The sequence below is a fragment of the Atta cephalotes genome (genome assembly GCF_000143395.1).
Source record: "Atta cephalotes unplaced genomic scaffold scaffold00009, whole genome shotgun sequence".
Taxonomy (NCBI): domain Eukaryota; kingdom Metazoa; phylum Arthropoda; class Insecta; order Hymenoptera; family Formicidae; genus Atta; species Atta cephalotes.
The window spans coordinates 2,367,045-2,389,745 of record NW_012130073.1 but is presented as its reverse complement, the minus strand read 5'-3'; the positions used below and the strand labels follow the sequence as shown (position 1 = coordinate 2,389,745).

The window sequence follows — 22,701 nt, the reverse complement described above, 5'->3', positions numbered from 1 at the left end:
GAGAAGAGAGAGAAAGCGAGAAAGAGAGGGTACGAGAGAGAGAGAGAGAGAGAGAAATTTATGCTAATTCTTTGATACTTTAAGAGAAAAGTATTTGGTATTTTTGACTATAATTGCATGGTAAAATAATTAAGCAGCTTCATTTTTATTATAATTATTACACGGAAAGAATGATTTTCAAATATTAAAAAATTTACCTAAATACAGGTCTGAAAATAATTTTGTTGAATCATCAAAATCATGTAAGAAACTCAAGCATGATAAGCTACAAAGATTTTGATATTCAAACACTTAGAGTTTAAGCATCTTACATAATTATATTTTAATAGTTTAGCAAAATTATTTTTAGATTTGTACCTATCTAGTTAAAATTTTAAATATTTTAGTAAAACCATTCTCTTCATGTATTGCTATATCTATTATAGTCGGGCCAACTATGTATTTTTTTGTATATAAAATTATAAATATAATTATTATTACTAACATTATACATATTGTTATAACAGCAATAGTTACAAAAATGAAAATAACCATAATTATTTTATCATATAATTATATAGTCACAAATATTAAATACTTTTTTCTGAGCGTATTATGTGATTTCTCTGTTTTATTCGCGATTTGTTGGCAAATAAAATACCTATATCAAAGTCACAAAGTTTCTTATAATAAACAGAAACGTGATAAATTTGAATTATTTGGAAAGCAGAGGCGAGTAAATCTTATTCAAATCAAAAGAATTTAATGAACTTGATATAAAAGAAAATAATAAGGAATATAAAAGGAAACAATAAATTAAATCGAGCAGAACCCCGTCAAATATATATCTATGATTTTCATTTAACATAATCTTTGGTCTTTATTAACCAGCTCTAATTAATTATAGCTCCCTTAGTCGTAACTTCAGACTGTGATGGATTATACGTAAGGAAAGAAAATTTCAGTACATAGTCAACGCTAACTGACGTTGATGCTGCAGAGCTTAGACTTTAACCCTTTGTGGATCGGCGACCTCATTTAGAGTTACCTTCTTTTATTTTATAAACTACTCGCTCGATTTTTATGAAACTTTACCTATGAAATAATTTGATAATTTAATTCAAATCTGAAATCAAACATAAAAAAAATTCAAAGTGATAGATTCAACTGACAGAATTTTAAATAAATAATTTGATTATCGCAAAACTTGGTTTTAAGGAGTTTTTAATTGCAAACTAACATCAAGTTTCTAGTTTCGTTTTATTTGAAGCTCGTTAATGTTGCGTAAATAGTTAGAATTGATTTTTAAACTGACTTTCAAACTTTGATTGTAAACTGTCTAACATTAGACTCTCTTTCGTGGATTATTATATTTTTAATATTTTTGATATTGTATTTTGACTACATTGAAATTCAGAGATATCAAGAATCTTTTAAAATCGAGCTTCAAATAAATTCAGATTGTTATTTTTTGAAGTTTGAATTTTAGAATTCTGAGGTCAGATTCAAATTCAGACTCTGAAAACCCTTAGAGAGCAAGATTTTTAAAGAATCAAGGTCTTTTTTAAAATGAGCTCTTAGCAAGATGATAAGTTATTTCGTTAGAAAGCTCCGGTTCTCAAAAGATTAAACTCTAATGTTTTCATTGTTATAAATTTATTAATTTCGAGGAAAACACTAAGGAAAAACTAATTCGTTACTCAAGCGGAATTACATTTTGAAAAATTATTCGAAGAATTTAAAACGTGCATAAAAAAGATTATTCCAAGCATGTTTGCAAAGGACACATTCTCTCTTTTTCTCTCTTCTCTGCGGTGCTTTGCGAACCAACGAAGATGAAGATCGCCGGAAGAGAGACGGGTCGTAACCGTTCTGTGCTTTTATCTAAGAGAAATGAAAGGTGATGGCTGATGTTGCATCGCGATGTTGCAACGCGGCTTATGAAAACGCAGGATGTGCATCATCGCTCTCATCGCTCGTTTTGTTTGCCGGTAACGTGTGATATTAAAACGTGGCGTAAACCGACGCGATCGTCGTAGCTTCGCGAATGTATTACGGATCTCTGAGATTTTGGGATGCTTTGAAAAATGATTTACACCAAATTCAATGTGCGAACATGCTAATGTTTCCGCTAACATTTTCAAGTCATAATTGATTACAGTATAAGAAATTGTTGTTTACAAGATACATTAGGTAATTTGAAGAAAGTTTAAGATCACCTCTTTTTATTTTGCTCGTTCGATTTTCATGAAACTTAGCCGGAATAGTTTGATAACGCTATATTCTAATCTCATGTTGAAAATAACAAAAATCATAATGATGATTCAATGATGGTGGTGGACAGAATTTTGAAAAAATAATTTGATAACCATTCAGAACATTTTAGAACATTTTTAATTGCAAAGTAACATTAAGTTTTCTGTTTCGATTTATTTGAACCTAATCAATGCTGCGCAAACAGTTAGAATTGATTTCTAAATTGGATTTCAAATTCTGATTATGACCCTATGACATTAGATTCTCCTTCATTGGAGATTTTCAAGTTACTACCCTTTCGAAATTTTATATTTTCAAACTACATTCAACAACGATATCAAAAACTTTCTAGTTTCACAAATCAAATTATTTTTATGAAATTTGAATTTTAGTATTTTGAAGTTCTTCAATCGAATTCAGCAATTTCGAAAATTTTTAAAAATCAAGGTCTTTTTTAAATTCTTTTTTGTTTCTCTCAAAGAATTAAATTCTCGGTTAAGTCATATTACACAGATTTCTTTAAATGTTTTTCTTAATATTAATAATAATATTAAAATTGTTACAAGCATATAATTTTTATAATCATAATATTTACTGAAAAAATATTGTACGAATGATTCTGAACAATAATAATGTCACTGGATAAAACAATAAGTAAGCTAAACAAATAACTTACATAGTAAAGCATTATATCCTCGACATTGTAAGGAATATTACGTATTCATCCGAATAAAGATCTCGTCGGTAACTGAAACTTTATTTCCTTCTGTATCTTACAATTTACGATTCATTAAACTGCTAAATAAACATCAGAATGAATCTCTAAAGCGTCTCATTAGACAACCCGGCCTGTAATCTAAGGAAATATAAGGTAGATTCAACGAAACTCGGTCAGCACCCTTCATCACCAACAAAAGGAATGATTTCTTCGTTTTGTTAATCTCCTGATTAAACTCGTTAATTTTTACCGCTATATTGTAAGTACGTAATTATCTTCGTGATTATACAATAATGAAGGTATATGGAGTTGCTATGCCGAGCCCGGCTGCTCCTAAATGGCTAATTTCTTCTAATGAAGTAACCTTCGCGTACCGACGCCAACCTCGTAATGGTCCTCGTTGCAAGAACGGAAGTGGCATGAGTGAAAAAAAAGCCGCAAGCCTGGTCGCATAGTTAAAATTTTATGATCGCGCGTATCGTATTTACGACCAGCTAGCAAAGGTACCAACATGAACCATCGTTAAAAATATTATCTTGTGCGGCGCCGCTTTAATTAAAGTCGGCCAAATAAGTCGCGCGCGCGCTCGAGGTTAATTAGAACTGCCTGCCTATACCGTTTGTCACAACGTCTATAAATAGATTTATCTCGATTTGATGTTGTCGTCATTGCCTTGTTGTTCCGAAAGTTGACTTCGCCATAACAATTACTGAAACGCGCGTTATATCGCGTTAGATCAAATTATTACTCGTTAAAGTGTACAAAAGCTTCATTAAAGTTTATTTATTTATTACCCTTTGCAATTCTAGAGTGTTAAACTCTAAAACGATATTGTGATATAACGATATAGAACGTCATTTTATTTTTTAATATATAGTCTTAATAATATATAAAGCATCAACATTCTACATCTAACAAAAAAATAAATTAAAAACAGTTTTATTAAAAAAATAATACTTATTTTTATAACAATTTAAAAATTTGGTCAGTTCTCCTTTTTATTATTGCTTTTTCCAAGAAAATGCAATAAATTGAGAATGTTTTATACTTATATATGACCAAGGCTATGCATGATAATATTTAGGAATCTAGATTGTAATTTACAAAAAATTATATAATATAATAAATAAATTTAATTAATAAACAATAAATTTTATTCAAAAAATCGACCTACAAAGAACACAGTACGAATTCGCATTAGGCATTTTTAATGATTTATGTCTTCTAAAAGAAATATGTTTTCCAGTGTAAAATTTTCTAATCAATCGATTTTGCTAACTAATCGAATATTGAATTTTCGAAAAACGAAACGTTATTCATTCAAAACTAATAATAATACGTATTATGCAAAACCAAATTTCTCAAATACATAGAAGTTGGAAATTTTATTGATGCGAATTCATATCCATATGTTATTTACGGATTTGTTTCTAAACATTAATATCGTTAAAATATTTCTAGCCAATGAAAACTAATGTAATTTATATTTAATAAATATAAAGATAATAAGGGATTAATTAAAGTAACAATAAGCAATGATTGTGTTTGTTACCGTTACTGTAAAAATTTAATGACGTTACCATTGCCGTTACGGACAGAAAAAAGTAACGATTGTTGCCGAAAAAAAAATTATGATAATGGCGTTACAAGTAATACGTTACTTTCCAATCTTGGCTACATTACATATGGAAACTAATTAGAACCGAATTTTCCACATAATTAGTTGTTTCCACATACTTCAGTAAAATCGTTTTTTCCATGTATTATAAATTGATACGGACAGAATTACTTCCTACTTGTTATGAATAGTTTACAATTTTCAATAAAAAGAACTTAAGAACTTTTTACATTAACCGACGAGATTCAATTATTATCAAGGAAGGAATCTCCCGCTGACATTTTCCGCATATTAATTTTTAGAAGCGATCGTCATCTTTTCTTGATCGAGCATATGCTTTGTATCAAAACCCATTGAAGAAAACGAGGCCGGTCAACTAGTAGCTTTTATTCAAATGATATAACAAGCCTCTGCTATTTCTAGAGCTCTATTCCATGTTCTCGGGAGTTGCTTATGCTATGTGCACGTGTAGTGAACGTTCGTTCTCGTTACGTCTTCCCCGCCCTCCGTGCATCCTTCTTTACAGCGGATATCCCTCCTTATGGGATGGGAACGGCACGGACGTTTCACCTCGACGGAAGATCCTCGGGACATTCTTATCGCGGAATTCGCCTCCCGCGAAGCAACGTCCTAATTTTTCTTTCCACCCCATTGCTACCGAGCGCCACTGTTCCTAACGCTGCTGCTGTTTGTAATAATACGGTAGAATTAAAGGGGCTGCGCAGGGTTAATGGCTTTTTTTCATCACGCCATTAAATGCGCGCGGACGTTGAAATCCTTTTCTTCCTTTATTTCAACGAGTTTTTCTATGTCAGGGAGCCACCTACGTCTCTCCTTTCCTAACCGGTATATCTTATCTCGTAATTGAAATCCTGTAATTCTCGCATACAGTCGGACGTGACGACATATCATGAGATTTGTTTTCTTTTCGCGATTTCTCAGGCGCTTCACAGAGAGCGACGTAAATTCTATGCAAATTTGAGCATCACGTAGAAGTTAGTTTCCCGGTGTTAACATAATATAGAGGCGGGTATTTCTAAGGTAAAGAGTGTATGTGGTGTCACGGTGTTACCATGACCACGAAATGAAACATTATTCCGTGAATATTTAGGAAAAATAATATCCTTAAGAAACTCTATTTTTTTTATTCTTTAATACTTATTTATTCTTTAATACTTACTTTACGAATTATCTTTTAAAAGAATTGATCTTATATATTACTTCATAATTTATGACAGTTTTATTCAATTTATTTATAATTTTTAATTGATATATGAAATTAAATCAACTTAAAATATTTATTTTTAAAATTATAATAATATTTTTGATTAAAAAACTTTATCTTTTTTATTTTTTAATTTTATTTTAGAAATCAATCTTCAAAAGAAATGATAATTAAAATGGAATTTTATAATTCATGATGAATTTATTTAATTCAATTGCAATTAAATCGATATATACGATAAAATAATTGAAAATTAAATTGTTTATTTTTAAAATCACAAAAATTATATTAATAAAACTACTTCTATAATTATATTATATAAAAAGAATAAAATATGAATCATATATACACGAAAAGAATTATTTTGCTGAAGTATTTAAAAATTTAGGTAGATATAAATTCAAAAATAATTTTCCTAGATTGTCAAAATAATTATATAGAACGCTTAAGCATCGATGATAATTTGCAAAACATTCTAGTAATCATGTTACTGAGTGTTCTATATTATATATAATTATTTTGAGGATCCAAACAAAATTATTTTCAGATTGAGCTGAATATTTAAATACTTCAGTAAAATCATTCTTTATGTGCTATTTAACAAGCTTTTATTATCAACCTTGTAAGATACTGGAATAATCATTGGTAGAATTTACACTGCTCGAACTTTTCAAATACTAACGGCACAAATATGCAGTTGCGTACATACCGGATCTTAATTACGGATTTTCAAGCATGCCGCGCATATTGCGGACGCCGATGTGGAGATGAACCGTGCGCGCAGCAAAATTGCCCAAAACACTCGGAATAACTGCGGTTCCGCGGAAGTCAATCGTATCCGCTGACGGGAAGACACGATCGATAATTCATCCATGAGTCTGTTCGCTCGAATACTCTCAAATGCCAAAAAAGATCGAATGTTCCGATTCCATCACTTCTGAGAAGGAAAGCAAAAGGTTCGTGATGTGAAATAACGGAGAAGATAAAATACAAAAACTATGAAATAAAATAATCAATATCAATTTTTAACGTAAAATTTGATGCGCTATCGACATATTTCTTGATTAGAATATGTCAAAGTTATTGAGATGTCATTTTGATGAAAAAAACGTTGACAAATAAAGTCAACTTGCTATTTGTTTAAATAAGCATGTAAGTAAGTGTAAAGTTTTCAAATAGTGCAGAAGTAGAAGATGATTATGGAATGAATAGTAGAGTTATGGAATACTACAGTTTGCATTCCTATGGACAGTCGTCAAAGTTACTTTACAATCTGCTTAGACATCGTAATATGACTTGTCAGTACTGTTTACTGCGTGGTTTATCGTAGAAATTATATCTTCAGTTTTGCAGATAGCAGATAATTTTACAGTTATGTACTTTTTGCGTAATTTTGACAAATGTATAATTGATATTAATTTTGTCTGATATTAATTTCAGTCTAGTTTGAAAGCTTTCACTGTTAAATCTATATAATTTATATATAATGTCAAATTTAACTTAATTTGAGTTGTTCCTAAATCAATATATCGATATTTTATATAGAACAATAGATAAATTTGACATTATATATAAACTATAGATAAATTTGACGCTATCAAATTTATCTATTGTTTCAGTTAGTATAAAATAACGATGTACCAAGTAAAAGCAGTGTAATTTGAGTAACTCTAATTGGGTTAAATTTGAAACTATAGATTTAATAGTGTTGAACGGCGCTTTCAAATGACATATTTTGAATTGAACCAAATTTTATAACAAAATGTGTGTATGTATCCAACATGTAAATGATACTATATACTATTTAGTTAGTGACATTTCATATCTCTCCTCTTATTCCAAGTACCAATATACTCCTTATTCTTTCCTCAGTTTTTTTAAATTACATTCGTTTTTATCCGAAGAACTTCTTCTGCATAGTTGATCACTCTATGACTAACAAATTTGTATAGATATCATCTGAATATCTATTTTCCATAAGACTTATTTCAACAAAATAGTATTTCACTGCCTTTCTTTGTATTTAATAAAACAAACCAGAATTGGAAGTTGTAGCATTTCTGTAATATCTTTTCACTGTTTTATAAAACTTACAAATGTTCTGTGTTATTTTGTTTTAGACACTTATGTAATTTACCTCACTGAAATATTATCTTTGTACAGTTTGCTATGTATATTCTTTTCCATGTGTACAATAATAATTTTCAAACGTTTGTTTTATTGTCAAGACAATAAAACAACTAAATCCGAGATATGACTCGTAAGAGATGCTTCGCAAAGAATAAACTTAATTATTCTAAACAAATAGCAATTCATTATAAATTCATTATAACATGAACTGCTCAGCAAATTATTTAATTAAGATGCACAGAAAAATCAATTTCTGACGTAAGAGAATCGTTGGAAAATGTAAAGTGATGAAATTCGGTCAATGTTAAAAATAATGTTTTTTTTTTAAACCAGTATTAAAATATAGAAAATTATGAGAGACATTCCGAAAAGGAATTTTTGACATGCATGACATCAAGTAATTACTTATCATAAATTTCACAGAAGTAATTTCGCAACTTAATGAATGCTTTGTAAAATTTCTTCTATTTATAATAGAATTTATAGCAGACAGGGTCTTCCTTTTTACTTTATATGTAAAAATACACGTATAAAATAACATTTTTCCACAGAAATATGTAAAATTTACATAATGGCATGCTGTGAAAAATAAATAACTATTCGTTTGAGAAAAAATTTGAAGAAATTTTCAAACGATAATACCATAGTCAATTATTTTTTTTCAAAAATAACACGAACTATCACTACGCGCGTGCTTATGCACATAGTCGTCACGTTAATCCATTACTCTTTCGCTATATAAAGTACGAATGTCACGTTGTCTCTGGAGAAAACGGTAACGCGTTTTCCTTGCGGAATTACTACCTTGCAAAACATTTCCTAGTCGCCGTCGTCGACACCGCTGGTAGCATGGCGCCACAATTTATAGAGATTAGCCCACGCGGAGCGAGAACTTGCGAATCGTGCCGATCAAAATGGCCGCGAAACTTTTCCGTCGTATTGTTATCCCGGGAAGACTAAAAAAGTCTGGCGCGGGAGATGCGGGAAACAGCGTTGTGAGACTGAAACGACAGTGGATGCACGATAAGAATGTCTCCGGGGTGCGATGCAAGTCCCAACGTTCTCGTTGCAAGAAGAAGAGCTGAACAGATCGTGAAAATCGCACGAACGTTTTTCCACTTCGCATATTCGGGCATTTTTATGTTCGTATATAGCTTTTCCGTTGATGCCTAAAGAAGTTTGATAATTTTTTGCGTCAATCAGTCAATAAGAGAACAATTGCAGATAACAGACTAATTAAAGATAAATACGAAATATAAATATGAATTTTTTAATGTTATATATATATATATAGAGTCTACAAATAACGTAAAGAATATATTTTATATTTTCATATTTTTTCTAATCTTCATATTTTTCTCATGATGCTAACTATATTTGATTTGTAATTTTGAAAAAGTGAAAAACGTATTTACATAGAAGTACATTATTATATATCAAGATTTAGTTCACATTTGGCGCTATTTATTTATGCATTTTATTATTAGTTACGTTTATTAGGAATGTGCGATCTTGATTCGATTCTTCTAAAAAATTGATTTTTTAATCGATTCGCCAGCATCCGATTTTAAGATAAATCGATTCATTTAATAAGAGATTGATCTTCGAAGCGTAGAGGTGAATTTGGAAATTCAAGATATATTCTGATATATCATTTCATTCCTGTTATTCACTGAATGTTAAACAAAAATAAAATACACTATTGTACTAACACTGTTGTCAAATTTGATTTTAACAAGTATAGACATTTAAAAAGTCATATTAATTATTATTGTATTTCTATTGCATTATTTATTGAAAATTAATTCTATGTGTATATATCGTGTTCCAAAGAATCCAAAGTTGTAATATCATTACTGTACCTACACTGTTTACGTTTACACGTTACCGGTTAATATTAATCGGGTTTAACAATATTTATAGTTACAACTAGTAATTATTACTGACAAAATGTATAAATAAATGCTAGTTAAATTCTAATTAGAAATTCTATTTAGAATACCAATTGATAGTTGTTAAAAAATGAATTTAACACGTTTATATACGACATTTCATCAATTTTACGTTAGTAATTAATTTATGTCAGAAATTACAAATGTTATTACAAATGTTAGTTTAAATCTAGATTTTTAAATTAAAATTATTTTACTCATAGGCAAATCAAAGTCGTGTTTTAATTGTTTTTGTTGAATTTATACGAATTTATATCTCAGTGAGAAATGACAATGGAATCCATATCGATTTGATACTGAAATCATCAAATTGACGTCGAATTTTACATCTATTCCATTGTCTCACTGGGATGTTACTAAAAGAATGTTAAAAAAAAAAAATTGAATCGATCTCCAATAGATCGATTCATTCAAATACAATTTTTTAGTAGATCGATTTTAATCAATCCGATTCAATTTAATTCAGAGATCGATTCGATTAATGAAGATTGCACATCCCTAGTTAATATCAATTATTTCCATTCGATTATTTTCTTTCTATTCGTTTCTATGTTCCTATTATGAAATATAATTATAATATACTTATTTTATTTTATACATCTGCATATAGGTTAATCAATGAAATATCGTTTTTATATTTCATGATATATTGAAAATTGCACAAAAATGAAACGTTCTAAATCTGCAGAATGTCCCAGACTTTGCTATTGATAATAATTAATAGGAGATTCTTTTTTTTTAACTATTTTAAGCATAAAAATAACTTAGAATGATTCCAATAATAAAATGTTGAAGTTACAATAATTTTTTAATGAGAACTATTTATAATTGACTAATTAAATTATCCGAAATTCGTGCGCTTAAACGTGATATAGTTTTTGATATTTTCGTATTAGGATTTTTATTTCGGAATAATTTCACGTGAATATAATACATTTATGGAATAAATATAATACAATAATTTGTATCAATTTTGTGTACGGTATATTTTAAGAACACATATGTACAATAGACATTTTTTATAATTAAGAATGCAAGAAAAAAAGAGAGAGAGAGAAAGAGAAAAAGTGAGTTGCCATAATATCCGAATTAATTTTTTATTTTTAAAACTTTATGACGCGATTAACCACGTCAGATATCATTATTCAGATCGTTTGTTACTTATTCACATTTAAATAATTAAAAGATTACAAAACAATTTTAGATTTATTATCATTAGGCACTAAAAATTGATATAAAGTAAATGATAAGATACTTCAATAGTTTGACATGGAAATATAAAAGTCTTTTGCGATGTCTCTTCTTTATGTTACTAATTGACGCAATAATATAAAACGAAAAGTTTCTTGCATCGCTAAAATAACCGATAATTATCGACTTTGCAAAGTAAGCTTCTTTAATAGTACTTATGAAATTAATAAGCAGCTCGTAAAGTTGGAAATGATGTCTTTGTGCTTGTCTGCATAAAAGTATATCGGAACTGTATTATTATATTTAATGCATACAAATCTCATTTCAGTAATTTAATATTAATTAAAAATTTATAGGAAAAATCCATAAATATTCGCACGATTTTATTTTATTAACGCATAAATTAATTGCTGCAAGAGAAATGGTCGTCGCAAGATAAAAGCGACATCGCATAATCAATTCGAAATATTGCAATATATCCACCTATTGTCGAGACTAACTAATTAACGAAGGATCGAATAAATCAATGTATTTCGTGCATCGATTTACGCAACACGTGGTCTCTGTATAGCTGATCATATTGCGTCAGGATGAGAACTAATTATCCTCTCTCATATCAATGATATGTAATCACGCTGTCCTCGCTGTTAATACGATATGGAGATACTAAAGGGCTGACACATAAATACTCTCAGACTGAACGATATTAATTATTTGAAATGAAATATAATTCTATATAAAGTATTATTGCCTCGAAGAATGCTCTTTTGAATGATGTACAAATACGTTCTCATACGGATGCAACAATAGACGCGACTTTATTATTGAAATTTATTTGAATTGGTTTTATTTAAAAATTTTATTTTAGGTTTTTTTTATATTTTCACACATAATGAACTTTATAATTTGATATATTGCTTTGTTGTAAAATCTAATATATTTAATACTATTACTATTACTATGTGATATACAATAAATTATGTGTAATATATTATTATGAATACATAATACATAGTGATATTATTATGAACATTTGTGAAATATTGAATCACTCGATGTAGAAAGCAGTCGTCTGTTAAACGGAAGATCTAGGTTTGACTTCCATTTCTATTATTTTGTTTACAGAGAATAAGCGTTATTTTTTAATAAGTTTTCAAAATATATAATCAGGTTGTTTGATACGAAGTAGTTAGGAAAAAGGAAGATATTCATGGAAATGTATCAATATATCGCGTGTGAAGAAAAAATAATACTAAAAATATATAATAGCGTAAAGTACGTTATTTTGATTTATGTAATCCGATCACAAATTGCTGTTCTCAAACTTGACGTATTGGCGAGCAGCAGAAATCTTTCGATTTTCATTGTGTGCAATGTCTCACGAACCACTTGAGTGTTCTTTGAGAGAGCAATAGTAGAAACCGAGACAACAGATCTCTGTAACGTCAATATATAGGATTTCGATGAGGTATTTCGTATCCATTCCACTTCTTCTAGAACCTACCGCCCGTTATCCGATGGCACTTTCCACGTTCGTACCATCCTCTCTTTTAGCTCGCTCTCTCACTTTTTACTTATTTTATCAGGATACTGGATACGGTATTAAATTCTTAAAGGATGGAACGGCACGGATTTACTTCTACGATTCGCCGCTCTTAATTCCATGGTTGTCTGTTTTATTTTGAAGTTTATGACTGGATTTTTTAATACGACGAAACTCGTGAAACAGTTATATACGATAAATGTATAAAAAGAAAATTTGATATATAAATTTCTGAACGAATCATTCTCGTCTCTATGTGAAATAAATTATAATATCAAGTGCGAGGGAAAACGTGAATTATATATTCAAATTAGCTACTCGAGATGCATAAAATTTATTTTCAATTCGGTCACTGGAATGCAAAAAAGAGGATTTGGTGATGTGAGTATGTCTTCCGGTATTTTTATTTTTAATGAATTAGCGTATTTGCAGATAAACGAAATCAATTTACTAATTATATATTCGAAACGAGACGAAAATGAAATAGTTCGGAATACATACGTAGCTTGACGAAATGAAACGATCGTCTTATGTCATTCATTTATATATTGCGAGCGTTTCGCGTGAACTGCCTGTTTCACGTCAGTCGAGTCACAATCCAAAAAAGGACTGCATCTCGATCCAGGCGAGCCTGTTTATTCACGCTACTTCGTTACTCAGTTGCAAAGCGAAACTATGTCGATTTCAGTGGAAAACATACCTTGTGCCAACAAGCGCTACTCGTTTCATTTCGTTGCACCACGCACGAACGCTCGCGGCGTCCACTTTTTTTCATTTTTCGAAAAACGATAGTCGAAAGGCGATGCATGGTACTCACGTCATATCGCTCCTGGATGTGTGGTCCAGCTTGTGCGATGTACAGAGTGCTGGCAGTATCGAATACTAATTCCTGAGGGATCCTGGTTACCTTTTGTCGGGCCATCTCGTGGCAATTGAGGTATAAGATGACGTCGCTCGTAGAAACCTTAATGACAATCTTCGACCATTTCTTCGTAAGCTTTGGCACGGTAAATTTTGTTACCTCCTCCGAATGCGAATGCTCATCTGAATTCGTGTAGACCAGTGAAACATTCTGGTTCGAACCTGGTCCATCCTTCGAGAAGGATCGAAAAAAACAACAAATTCCTGAATTTATTTTCACATTTTGCTTTCTAATTGTAATTGTTCAAATATAAACGTTTGCGTTTAGTTTTTCGACAAATCTGAATCAAATGGCACATAATTATATTGGATCTGTGAAACTAATTTAATTTTTACTGATTAAAAAATTAAGTACTAATTAATTTCAATGAATATAAATGACATCATATAAATAACTCATATAAAAAAAATGAATATTAAACTTTATTTACAATAATAAAAATTTAAATTTGAAAATGTGTAATTAAAGAATATAATTGAGTGGATTCAATAGACCCACCGTTATAACTCCGAAGGGCTATAATTGTGTGAATTTCATAAATTTACTTATCACAGCTTGGGAGGATTATAAAATTAATTATTATGAAATCAATTATTGATAAAAATAATTTTATATTTTCGACATAATATTTTGTTTTAATAAAACATATTAAGAATGATACAAATTACAATCTCGTGAAAAAACAAGTACATTTTTAAGAAAAATATAAAAAACTAATCTCAAAAGTTATATACTTTAACAATGTTTTTTATTATTTTTTTATTATATATCATTTCATATATTAAGCAATAGTAATACCTATTATTTGAAAATATTTTATAGCTTTATTGAAGTTTTTTCTAGATACATTTAAAATAATTTAGGTTGTTTATTGTTCAAAATCAGGATTGACCGGAAAAATTCAGTGGGTTGAAAAAAACCATGGCAAATTCTATATTTTATCCGGATTTTATTCAATGGAATAAACTGGCAAAAGCTATAAAAATAACTAATAAGTAATATTAAAAAATATATTTATATATAAATACATTTTTTAGTATTATTGTATTACATTATACATTTACGTGAATAGTACAATTTACTAATTAAAATAAAAAGACATTTTTGCTTTAATTAATAAATAATTATACTATTCACAAGTTTAAAGAAAAATGGAACAATCCTACACATATACACACGCGCACGCGCGCGCAATAGTAATAGAGAACTTTACAATGAAGCCTTTTTAAATTTAAATTAACACATTTTTAGAACTTTGGAGAATATATTTAAATTATATTTTGTATATTAATTTTTAGTTTCAGAAAAATAGTAAGAGTTAAAAATTTTTACCACTATGGATTAGTTTCTTATGACAAGAAATTAATTTATTTTTTACGTCAATTCTTATGTATTATAAATTTTATTTTGAGTAAAGTTTAAAAGCATTTGTTCAGTTGCCGCTACTGAATACTGTAATAATAAAATTAGAATAATAATAATAACTAAATAATAACTAAAATACGAACTATAGAATATCGATAACAAAATTTTTTAATTATTTTGTTGTTCTTAATAAAAATATCAGTTTTTGTCTGAAAAGTATCAATTTTTACTGTTAGTATGGACTTTATTTAAAAAATATGGAATTTTGCCAACTCTGTTTAAAACGCATACATATTTTGTTATTATGAAGTATATTATGAAGTTGTTATCTAAACGGTACAAAATTTTGATTAAAAATTTTAAGATCGAATGTTCAATGATATTGAAAAAGTTTAAAAATATAAGATAAAATCATATGGTAAAATTATGGTATATTTTTTCGCATTTTTCTTTTTTATTTTTCGAACATTTTAAATTAATTATGATGAAAAAAAAATATCGTTTGGAAAGTACGAAAGAAAGGGAAAGTTATTTTAGAAATATTTATATTGTCCCCTTACAGAAATATATAAATTTAATAACTTGCCAATTTCGTAATGAAAGATAATGCTTAATTATTTTGAGTATTAATGCATTGTTGTACTTTTAAAAAATAATATGCTATTTAAAAAATAAGTGTATAGTTAATCACTACCTTCCAGTAGATTTTTATAAGGATCAGTTATGTAAAATTTACATGAAAAGTAGCGTGATGATGAAATGAGTAATTATTCTTATTTCATTTGGATAATATTTATCTATTTATGAAATGTGCAGTGTCATAAGAATATCACGTAGCTATTTTGATAAAGCACGTTTAAAGAGCTAGTAATCACCTAGCTGTTAAAGCGGATTCCTTCATGATTTAATATGACGTCATATATCACGCTCATCCTTTCATTTCCGCAAGACATTTGCTCCTCAATCTTATACGCTATTATTTTCTCTGACATCACGCCTTGCTGCTTTAGCAGAACCCGCCCATAATCAATAAAACCACGTAACATTTTAGATAGAGATCTCCGAAATTCTAAAGATAATTTGTCATTGCGTCTTGCGTTCTGCCTCAGCTGCAGAAAAAGTTGAAAGTTTAAAAAAGATCTAAGTTATTACACGTGGCTTACCGAAATTCTAATGCCCAATTGGACAACGGTTTCGAAGGGATTAAGAACGGCGAAGAGGTAGCTCGTTCTAAAAGAGGTCGGCTTGAACGTGGCCACCAGGGTGAACTCGGCTGGCAACTTTTCCGGGAGATATAGCCTGTAGGGTTGCTTCACTTCGGATCCGGGTCGAAAGCCAAATGCCGGAAATCCGTCGACGCCGTCATCCATGTAAAGATTATTATCATCCGTCATCGATGACACCGATGCCTCCATCAAATCGTATACCACTTCTGAAAACATAAATGTCAATAGTTTCTATTAAATTACGTTTAATCGTGGCAAAATTTGCGTGGCCGTTAAATGTTGACAGTTTGAACAACTAATTAACCTAACGATATTAAATTATCATAATGATATTAAATTGAAATACTGCATAGATTGATAGGTAATCAAGGTTATTATTTGGGAGCAAATTCTGAATAAATTAATGCACGCGTAAATTAATGTTAGAATTATTGGCGTCATTTGGTTCGTGAAATAATTATTAATATCAAATGAGTGAAGAGGACCATGTTTAATCAAAGCGGATCTTAACACCTAATAATTGTATAAATTTTTACAATTTATGCTTCAAACGAACTGTCGGTTATTTGTCGCTCTTTGAAATAGTCTTAGACAGAAAAGCTGAAATACATAAATTAACAAGCAATTTAATATTATTGGTGCTAATAAGCATCTTTAAAACACTGTAAATTAGTGTGAATTATTCAACACGAATTATTATACATAACATGTTTTTAAATGAATATGTTAAATAATGCATCACTTCTCATATGATGTATATTGTAGCATAAAATAAGGATTATCGATAGATATTTTAAAATATAAAAAAATTATTAAAAAATTATAAACTATTCTAAATTCGCATTTAAAAATAATATAATAAATTTTTTTTTAATAATAGTTTATCATCTATTATAAGTTATTTTAATAAGTAGTATTTTTTAAATCTGTGCTCCAATAAAAATCTGTGGAAATTAAAAGTATAATAAATATATAAAAAGTAAATGACAAAAATCTCAATTTTTTAATATAAATATTTTACGTATTCAAAAGATTATTTATATAAAGTTACTTTATGACGCAGAAATTAATTATCCAGTAAATAAACAAAATATTTATTTGTTCTAAATGAAAAATTTGCAATTAATCGATAAAAATCGCAATAAAACTTCGTATAAATTATTTCGAAAATTAAATTTATTATACAAATTTATTATACAAAATATTATTTAAATTTATTATACAAAAATATTATATTTGGATTTATATTATTATTTTAAAATTTAATTTTATAATAATAATAATAATAATAACAAGGTAAATAAACTATAAAAATACATTATTCAAGCAAAATAGAACGTTATGAACATCATTTTCATAAGTATAAGTTCGTTGAAAGTATAAATATTAATATATGTGTGCCATATATGTTTAGCGAACATCTTTAATGGAAATCCAATGAAAATAAGATTATGTAATTAAGAAAACTGTGTTGAAAATGGAACATTTTAGAAAAAGAGACTTTTCGCGAGCTTCCGAGAAAAGTACGGAGAAGTAATTCGCAGCGAATGTAGAAACTTTAATTAATTTTTTGCTCGCTAGTTTGTGAGATTTATACGTGATATTCTGATAAGATTATTTTCTCAGGCAGAAAATGTCTAATGATTGATACACTATTAAGTTCGCCAACTGTGCTAAATTGTGACGACAAATCGACAAAGCAAACGAGAAGTTGTAGTTATTGAATGTAAACATGTTAAAAAATAAAGCTTGACAAAAATTAAAGTATATTAAGTAACAAAAATTCTCTGTTAGCAAATAAATAAAATTTAAAAAAATATTATAATTTATTATGAAAATATTTTGTGTCAGGATTTACTCACACAATAAGAGAGCTTCATATTTTGCGTATGAAATTCTTTTAATATTAATAATTACTGAATAAAAAAGTAGAGCGTAGTTTCAGCATTACGAATCGTGACATTGCATTCGTATGTATAGTGTGATTAAGATCATAATTCTTTAATGTACGACAACACCATTTTGTACGCCATATGTCATGCTCCGGTCCATGACATCCGATATACCACGTGATATTCCGCAGCTGAAAGCTCGATAACCAATATTTATTGTCGGAGACATAAGTCGGCGCAGTAAATCGCATTAAAAATTTTCCTGCCGACTAGATGTCGACACGGTTGATTAATCATTAGTAAAAGACTTCTTATTGCGCTTGAAGCCGTTATTACTAATAATAAGTATCATAGATAAATGACTTATTAAAGAAAATTTAAAATATAATTGTTTATTTATGATAAACATAAAACCGTTCATAGAAACCATTTTGTCAATTACAAATAATAACTTTTCTTATTTTGTATATATGCATATACACGGAAAGAACGAATTTGTGAAGTATTTACAAAATTAGTTATATATAGATATAAATTTGAAAATAATTTTATTGAACATTTAAAAGAATTATATAGGACTTAAACTGATTGTTAGAATATATTATAAAAAAAAAATTTTCAACTCGTACTTGAAATTCTTACGTAATTATTTTAATGGTCCAGCAAAAAAATTATTTTTAGATCTGTATTTAGCTGAATTTTAGACATTTATAGCAAAATCATTCTTTATGTGTATGTAAAAATTCATTAATTTTTTGACGTGAAAAGTGAAAAGATTATTTTCGGTCAAGGCGAATTTTAGGCTTAATATTTTAGTGAATTTTACAATTTCTAGTTAAAGTAAACATTTTACAATTTCAAATTTGAAAATTTGAAGAACTGGAAATTGTTAAAATTCATACAAAATATTATTAGGCACTAAGAAACGCCTAGACAGAATAACGCTCCTCTTCGCTCAATTATGTTGAAAGTTTCTCAGTCAAATTCACTTATAATATTGAGAAAAGAAAATAATAATTGAAACATCCGAATAATTGAGAACATATGTATTTCGAAATAGTATTCTGTTGGAATTAATGAAACATCGTTCACACTTCGCTTCATATTTTCTTCTCATACATAGTCTCCTATCACAAACAGCTGCTCTAATAATAAAATTCGTAAGTAACCTAAAAATGTTCGATGAAAATACAGGTAACAGCATGTTGGCGAATGGTATAAGTTAAATTTTCACTATGTCTGAAGTAATTTCCAAATTGCATTTGTAACCACACCATATTCTGTAACGCATTCTACCTCGGAATATGTTCCGCCACAAAAGCTTTGATGAGTGGTCGACGAATTTTGGCTTGCATTTGGCTTGTTCTCTACGGACTGCATTTTTCGTACCTGCTGCGGAGTAGTTTTTCATGTGCAAAAGTAAATTAATGTGTTATTCGAGTAAGCATATCAAATATAAAATTAAGCTAACCGCTAACGCATTCCCGACTCTGAATTCGAGAATGTGAGAACTAATGTTTTTACTTGATTTTCTCATTTAATAACACGAGCGAAAGTATTTTTTTAATTTATTTATAAAAATTCCAACGTAAAAAATATTTGCACTAGCTTATTAACGGTAAATTTCATATAATTTTTACTCAGTAGAGAGGATATTCCATTTGCACTTTTCTAATTATTTTTGAACATTTATTTCTCGATTTTTTTATTTTTCGAGATAAAACTTAAAAGACTCAATTTCGAGATTGCTATCATAACTATAGAAAAAAATCAGCATTTGAAACATAACAAAATACTACATAATTCCTACGTGCGCATGTAAAATTTATAGAACAAAAGCTTTCATTGTTTTTTAAATTTCGTAAATGTGATGAAATATTTTCGTATATCTTATGTTTTATAAAAATAACTATTAATAAACGTTACCAAACATAAATAAATAAAAAAATGCCTTCGCTCGTGTTATTAACTGAGAAGATTGAGTAAAGTTTATAAAAAAGAAAGTTTTCATTGTTCTTTTTACTTCAAAGCGGATATTCTGCTTGATGCACTTCTTACTGTTTTCCGATTTTTAAGACAGACTTTTTAATGTCTATTTAAGACATCTGCAACAACAGCAGCAAAGATTTCAATGCTTGATAGATGGTAGCGTGGAATTGAGGTGTGTGGTGATTCGAACGCCGGCATAGGCATCGACTAGGCGACACCTCTTGCTTAGGTATGCCCTCCTGACGCAGATCTCTATTTTGCGCCGAAATTGCGATAGGCCCGAGTCATTTTAAAATCCAAACTAGAAGCAGCGTATGTGTAAATGGGAAAAACAAGACGCGGGCAATAATTGAAAGTTCGAGATTTAATGATCAAGCGATTATTTGGAGGAAGCACTTTCTCTACGCGATTCAGTCAATCGCTAATGTACCAACGTGTGTACTTTTGTCGGAAGTCAGCTTATAATAAGACAATGAAGTCTCATTTATATTGAAATTTATTTGATTAATATTTTTCTTAAAATATTTAATTTAAAAAAAAATTAATTATCACCCGATAAACGTGGATCACGTGCATTTTTGTTAAATTCATTATATACAAGAGATTTATTATTGAATAGTTTCGGCCATTATCACATTTTAGAAATTATAGATGAAATCTTGCAACGATATTTACGTTTTATAATAAATCGTATATAATCGTAAATTAATAGCAGTTATCATTTTTTTGTCACTTGATACATGCTCGATATTTTCGTATAAAATAATAAATTATTGTTTTCGCAAACCACGAAGAGTCATATCGACGGCACGGATCAAAATGGGCTTTATCGCTCATCGATTGCACGATTGCATTCCGCTTCAATAAATTAGAGCTTCCATCATTTTGTTTCCATGATGAGAGTACTCTAAATACATTTCAGCACGAAAATAGTTTTGAATTTTCTAGAAACGTGATAATATATATGAAATGTACAAACTGAGGCTGCCATACTTTGTCCGACGGTAATTAGGTAATAAACTCGCCACGGTTATTAGCCACTCGAAAAAATTATGATGAATTATTGTAACAACGGTCCATAATGCACGATTTCATGCGAGTTTGCTTCCCCAGTAATCCCTGTCTTCGTATTCCGCGTAAATCCATTTGCATAAATCCGTATGCCAATTCGTCCTGTCAGCTCGTTACAACTTTCCTGGTTGCGCATACAAGAATCCATGAACCACGCAAATCGAACAAACACAGAACGTTTCAGTATGAGTCAGGATGCAAATGTTTTCTTTAAACTGTGAACGTGAGTGTGAAAATTGTTTCCATGTTGATTTCTTTATACGTTTTTTATGAAGTTGCTAACGAAAGATACTTTTTATCATAGTATTCATTATAAAGATCATTATACGTGTACAATTTTTCTATTGAGTCAGGAAGTCCGATATCTCTGTAAGAAACAAGAAAACATTCTTTCTTAGGAGACGATATTCTTACGTTCCAGCAAGTTTTCCGATCTCCCTCTAGAGATTGTACTTTTCTTCGATACTATTATTTTTACGAAAAATTTATTGACGTGTGAAATGACTCATCATATTATTGCACATCCCGCATTTTAACTTATAAAGATACTGACTTGCTATCGTAATGATACAAGATGTAATTTGAGTTTTCGCAATAAATTATTTGCAGTTTTTAGATTTCATTAATATTTAACAATTAATATTCTTATTAAAAGATGCTTATTAGCATAAAAAAAATTGTTAAATTGCTTATACAATTTAATAAGTGATATTACTATTCTGGTTCTGTATGAACGCGTTTTAAATTTGGAAAACATTTTGATGAGTGATGTACAGGACCAGAATGTTTGCATATAAATTCACACAAGAAATATGTATTGAAGCAATAAGATTCGCTTCGACCGAATATATGATTCTTCTTTAAAATTTGATTTTAGTCATATCGATCTAACAGTTGGTTCATATTGTTTATATGAGATATCTTTTTCTGTCATATTTTTGAAATTTATTCACATTGATGAGCTTATTGAGATATTTATGAAAAATGTGCAGAATGTATAAAAATGCATGAATCATTTATTTTGAAAAATGTAACTTTTAATAAAAAAAAACGTAAAAAAAATTCAAAACTACGAATATTAAATAAAAATTCTAATTGAAGATTGAAAAAGCAGTAAAAGATTATATTATCAGATAAAGTTTCCTTGTACAAAATGATAAATTCCATATCACCATTCGACAGCATTGGAATCGAAATATTTTTAAATTATGTTTTATATATTTTATATTTGATAGCTAGTATAACATTTGCCGAATGATGTTTGCTCATAGTGCCAGCTATCAGTAATATTATTGGCACGTGGATGCAATTAATACGTTACAGTTACAATGTGCAATATCCTCCTGTAAGCTATACGTATCAAAATACATCAAGATAGCTTTTCAACTCTACATTTTTTAATTGTGGAATGAAAAGTAATAACTACATATCAAAGCTAAAATTGTACAGTATAATAAAAAGGAATATTGATTTAATATAAATAAGTTATATCAGAAAATGAAAAATACAAAATGTATTCATAAAAAGTGAAATCTGTAAAACAAGATAATAATAATATAAAATTCAAAAAAATTTTACAAAAATTTTTATGTTTGAATTTTCTCATCTATCTTTTCTTTCACAA

The 22,701-nt window shown here is 28.9% G+C and overlaps 1 protein-coding gene across 1 annotated transcript in view; it reads right to left on the bottom strand.

The window, feature by feature from the left end:
• Positions 1 to 22,701, bottom strand: part of LOC105627620 — a 115,717-nt gene that overhangs the window by 19,382 nt on the left and 73,634 nt on the right. Inside the window, exons 3-4 of the mRNA XM_012208897.1 lie at positions 16,063 to 16,328; positions 13,430 to 13,705 (exon numbers count right to left, since the gene is read on the bottom strand). Coding sequence (XP_012064287.1) covers positions 13,430 to 13,705; positions 16,063 to 16,328 — 542 coding nt within the window. The remainder of the gene's footprint in view (positions 1 to 13,429; positions 13,706 to 16,062; positions 16,329 to 22,701) is intronic.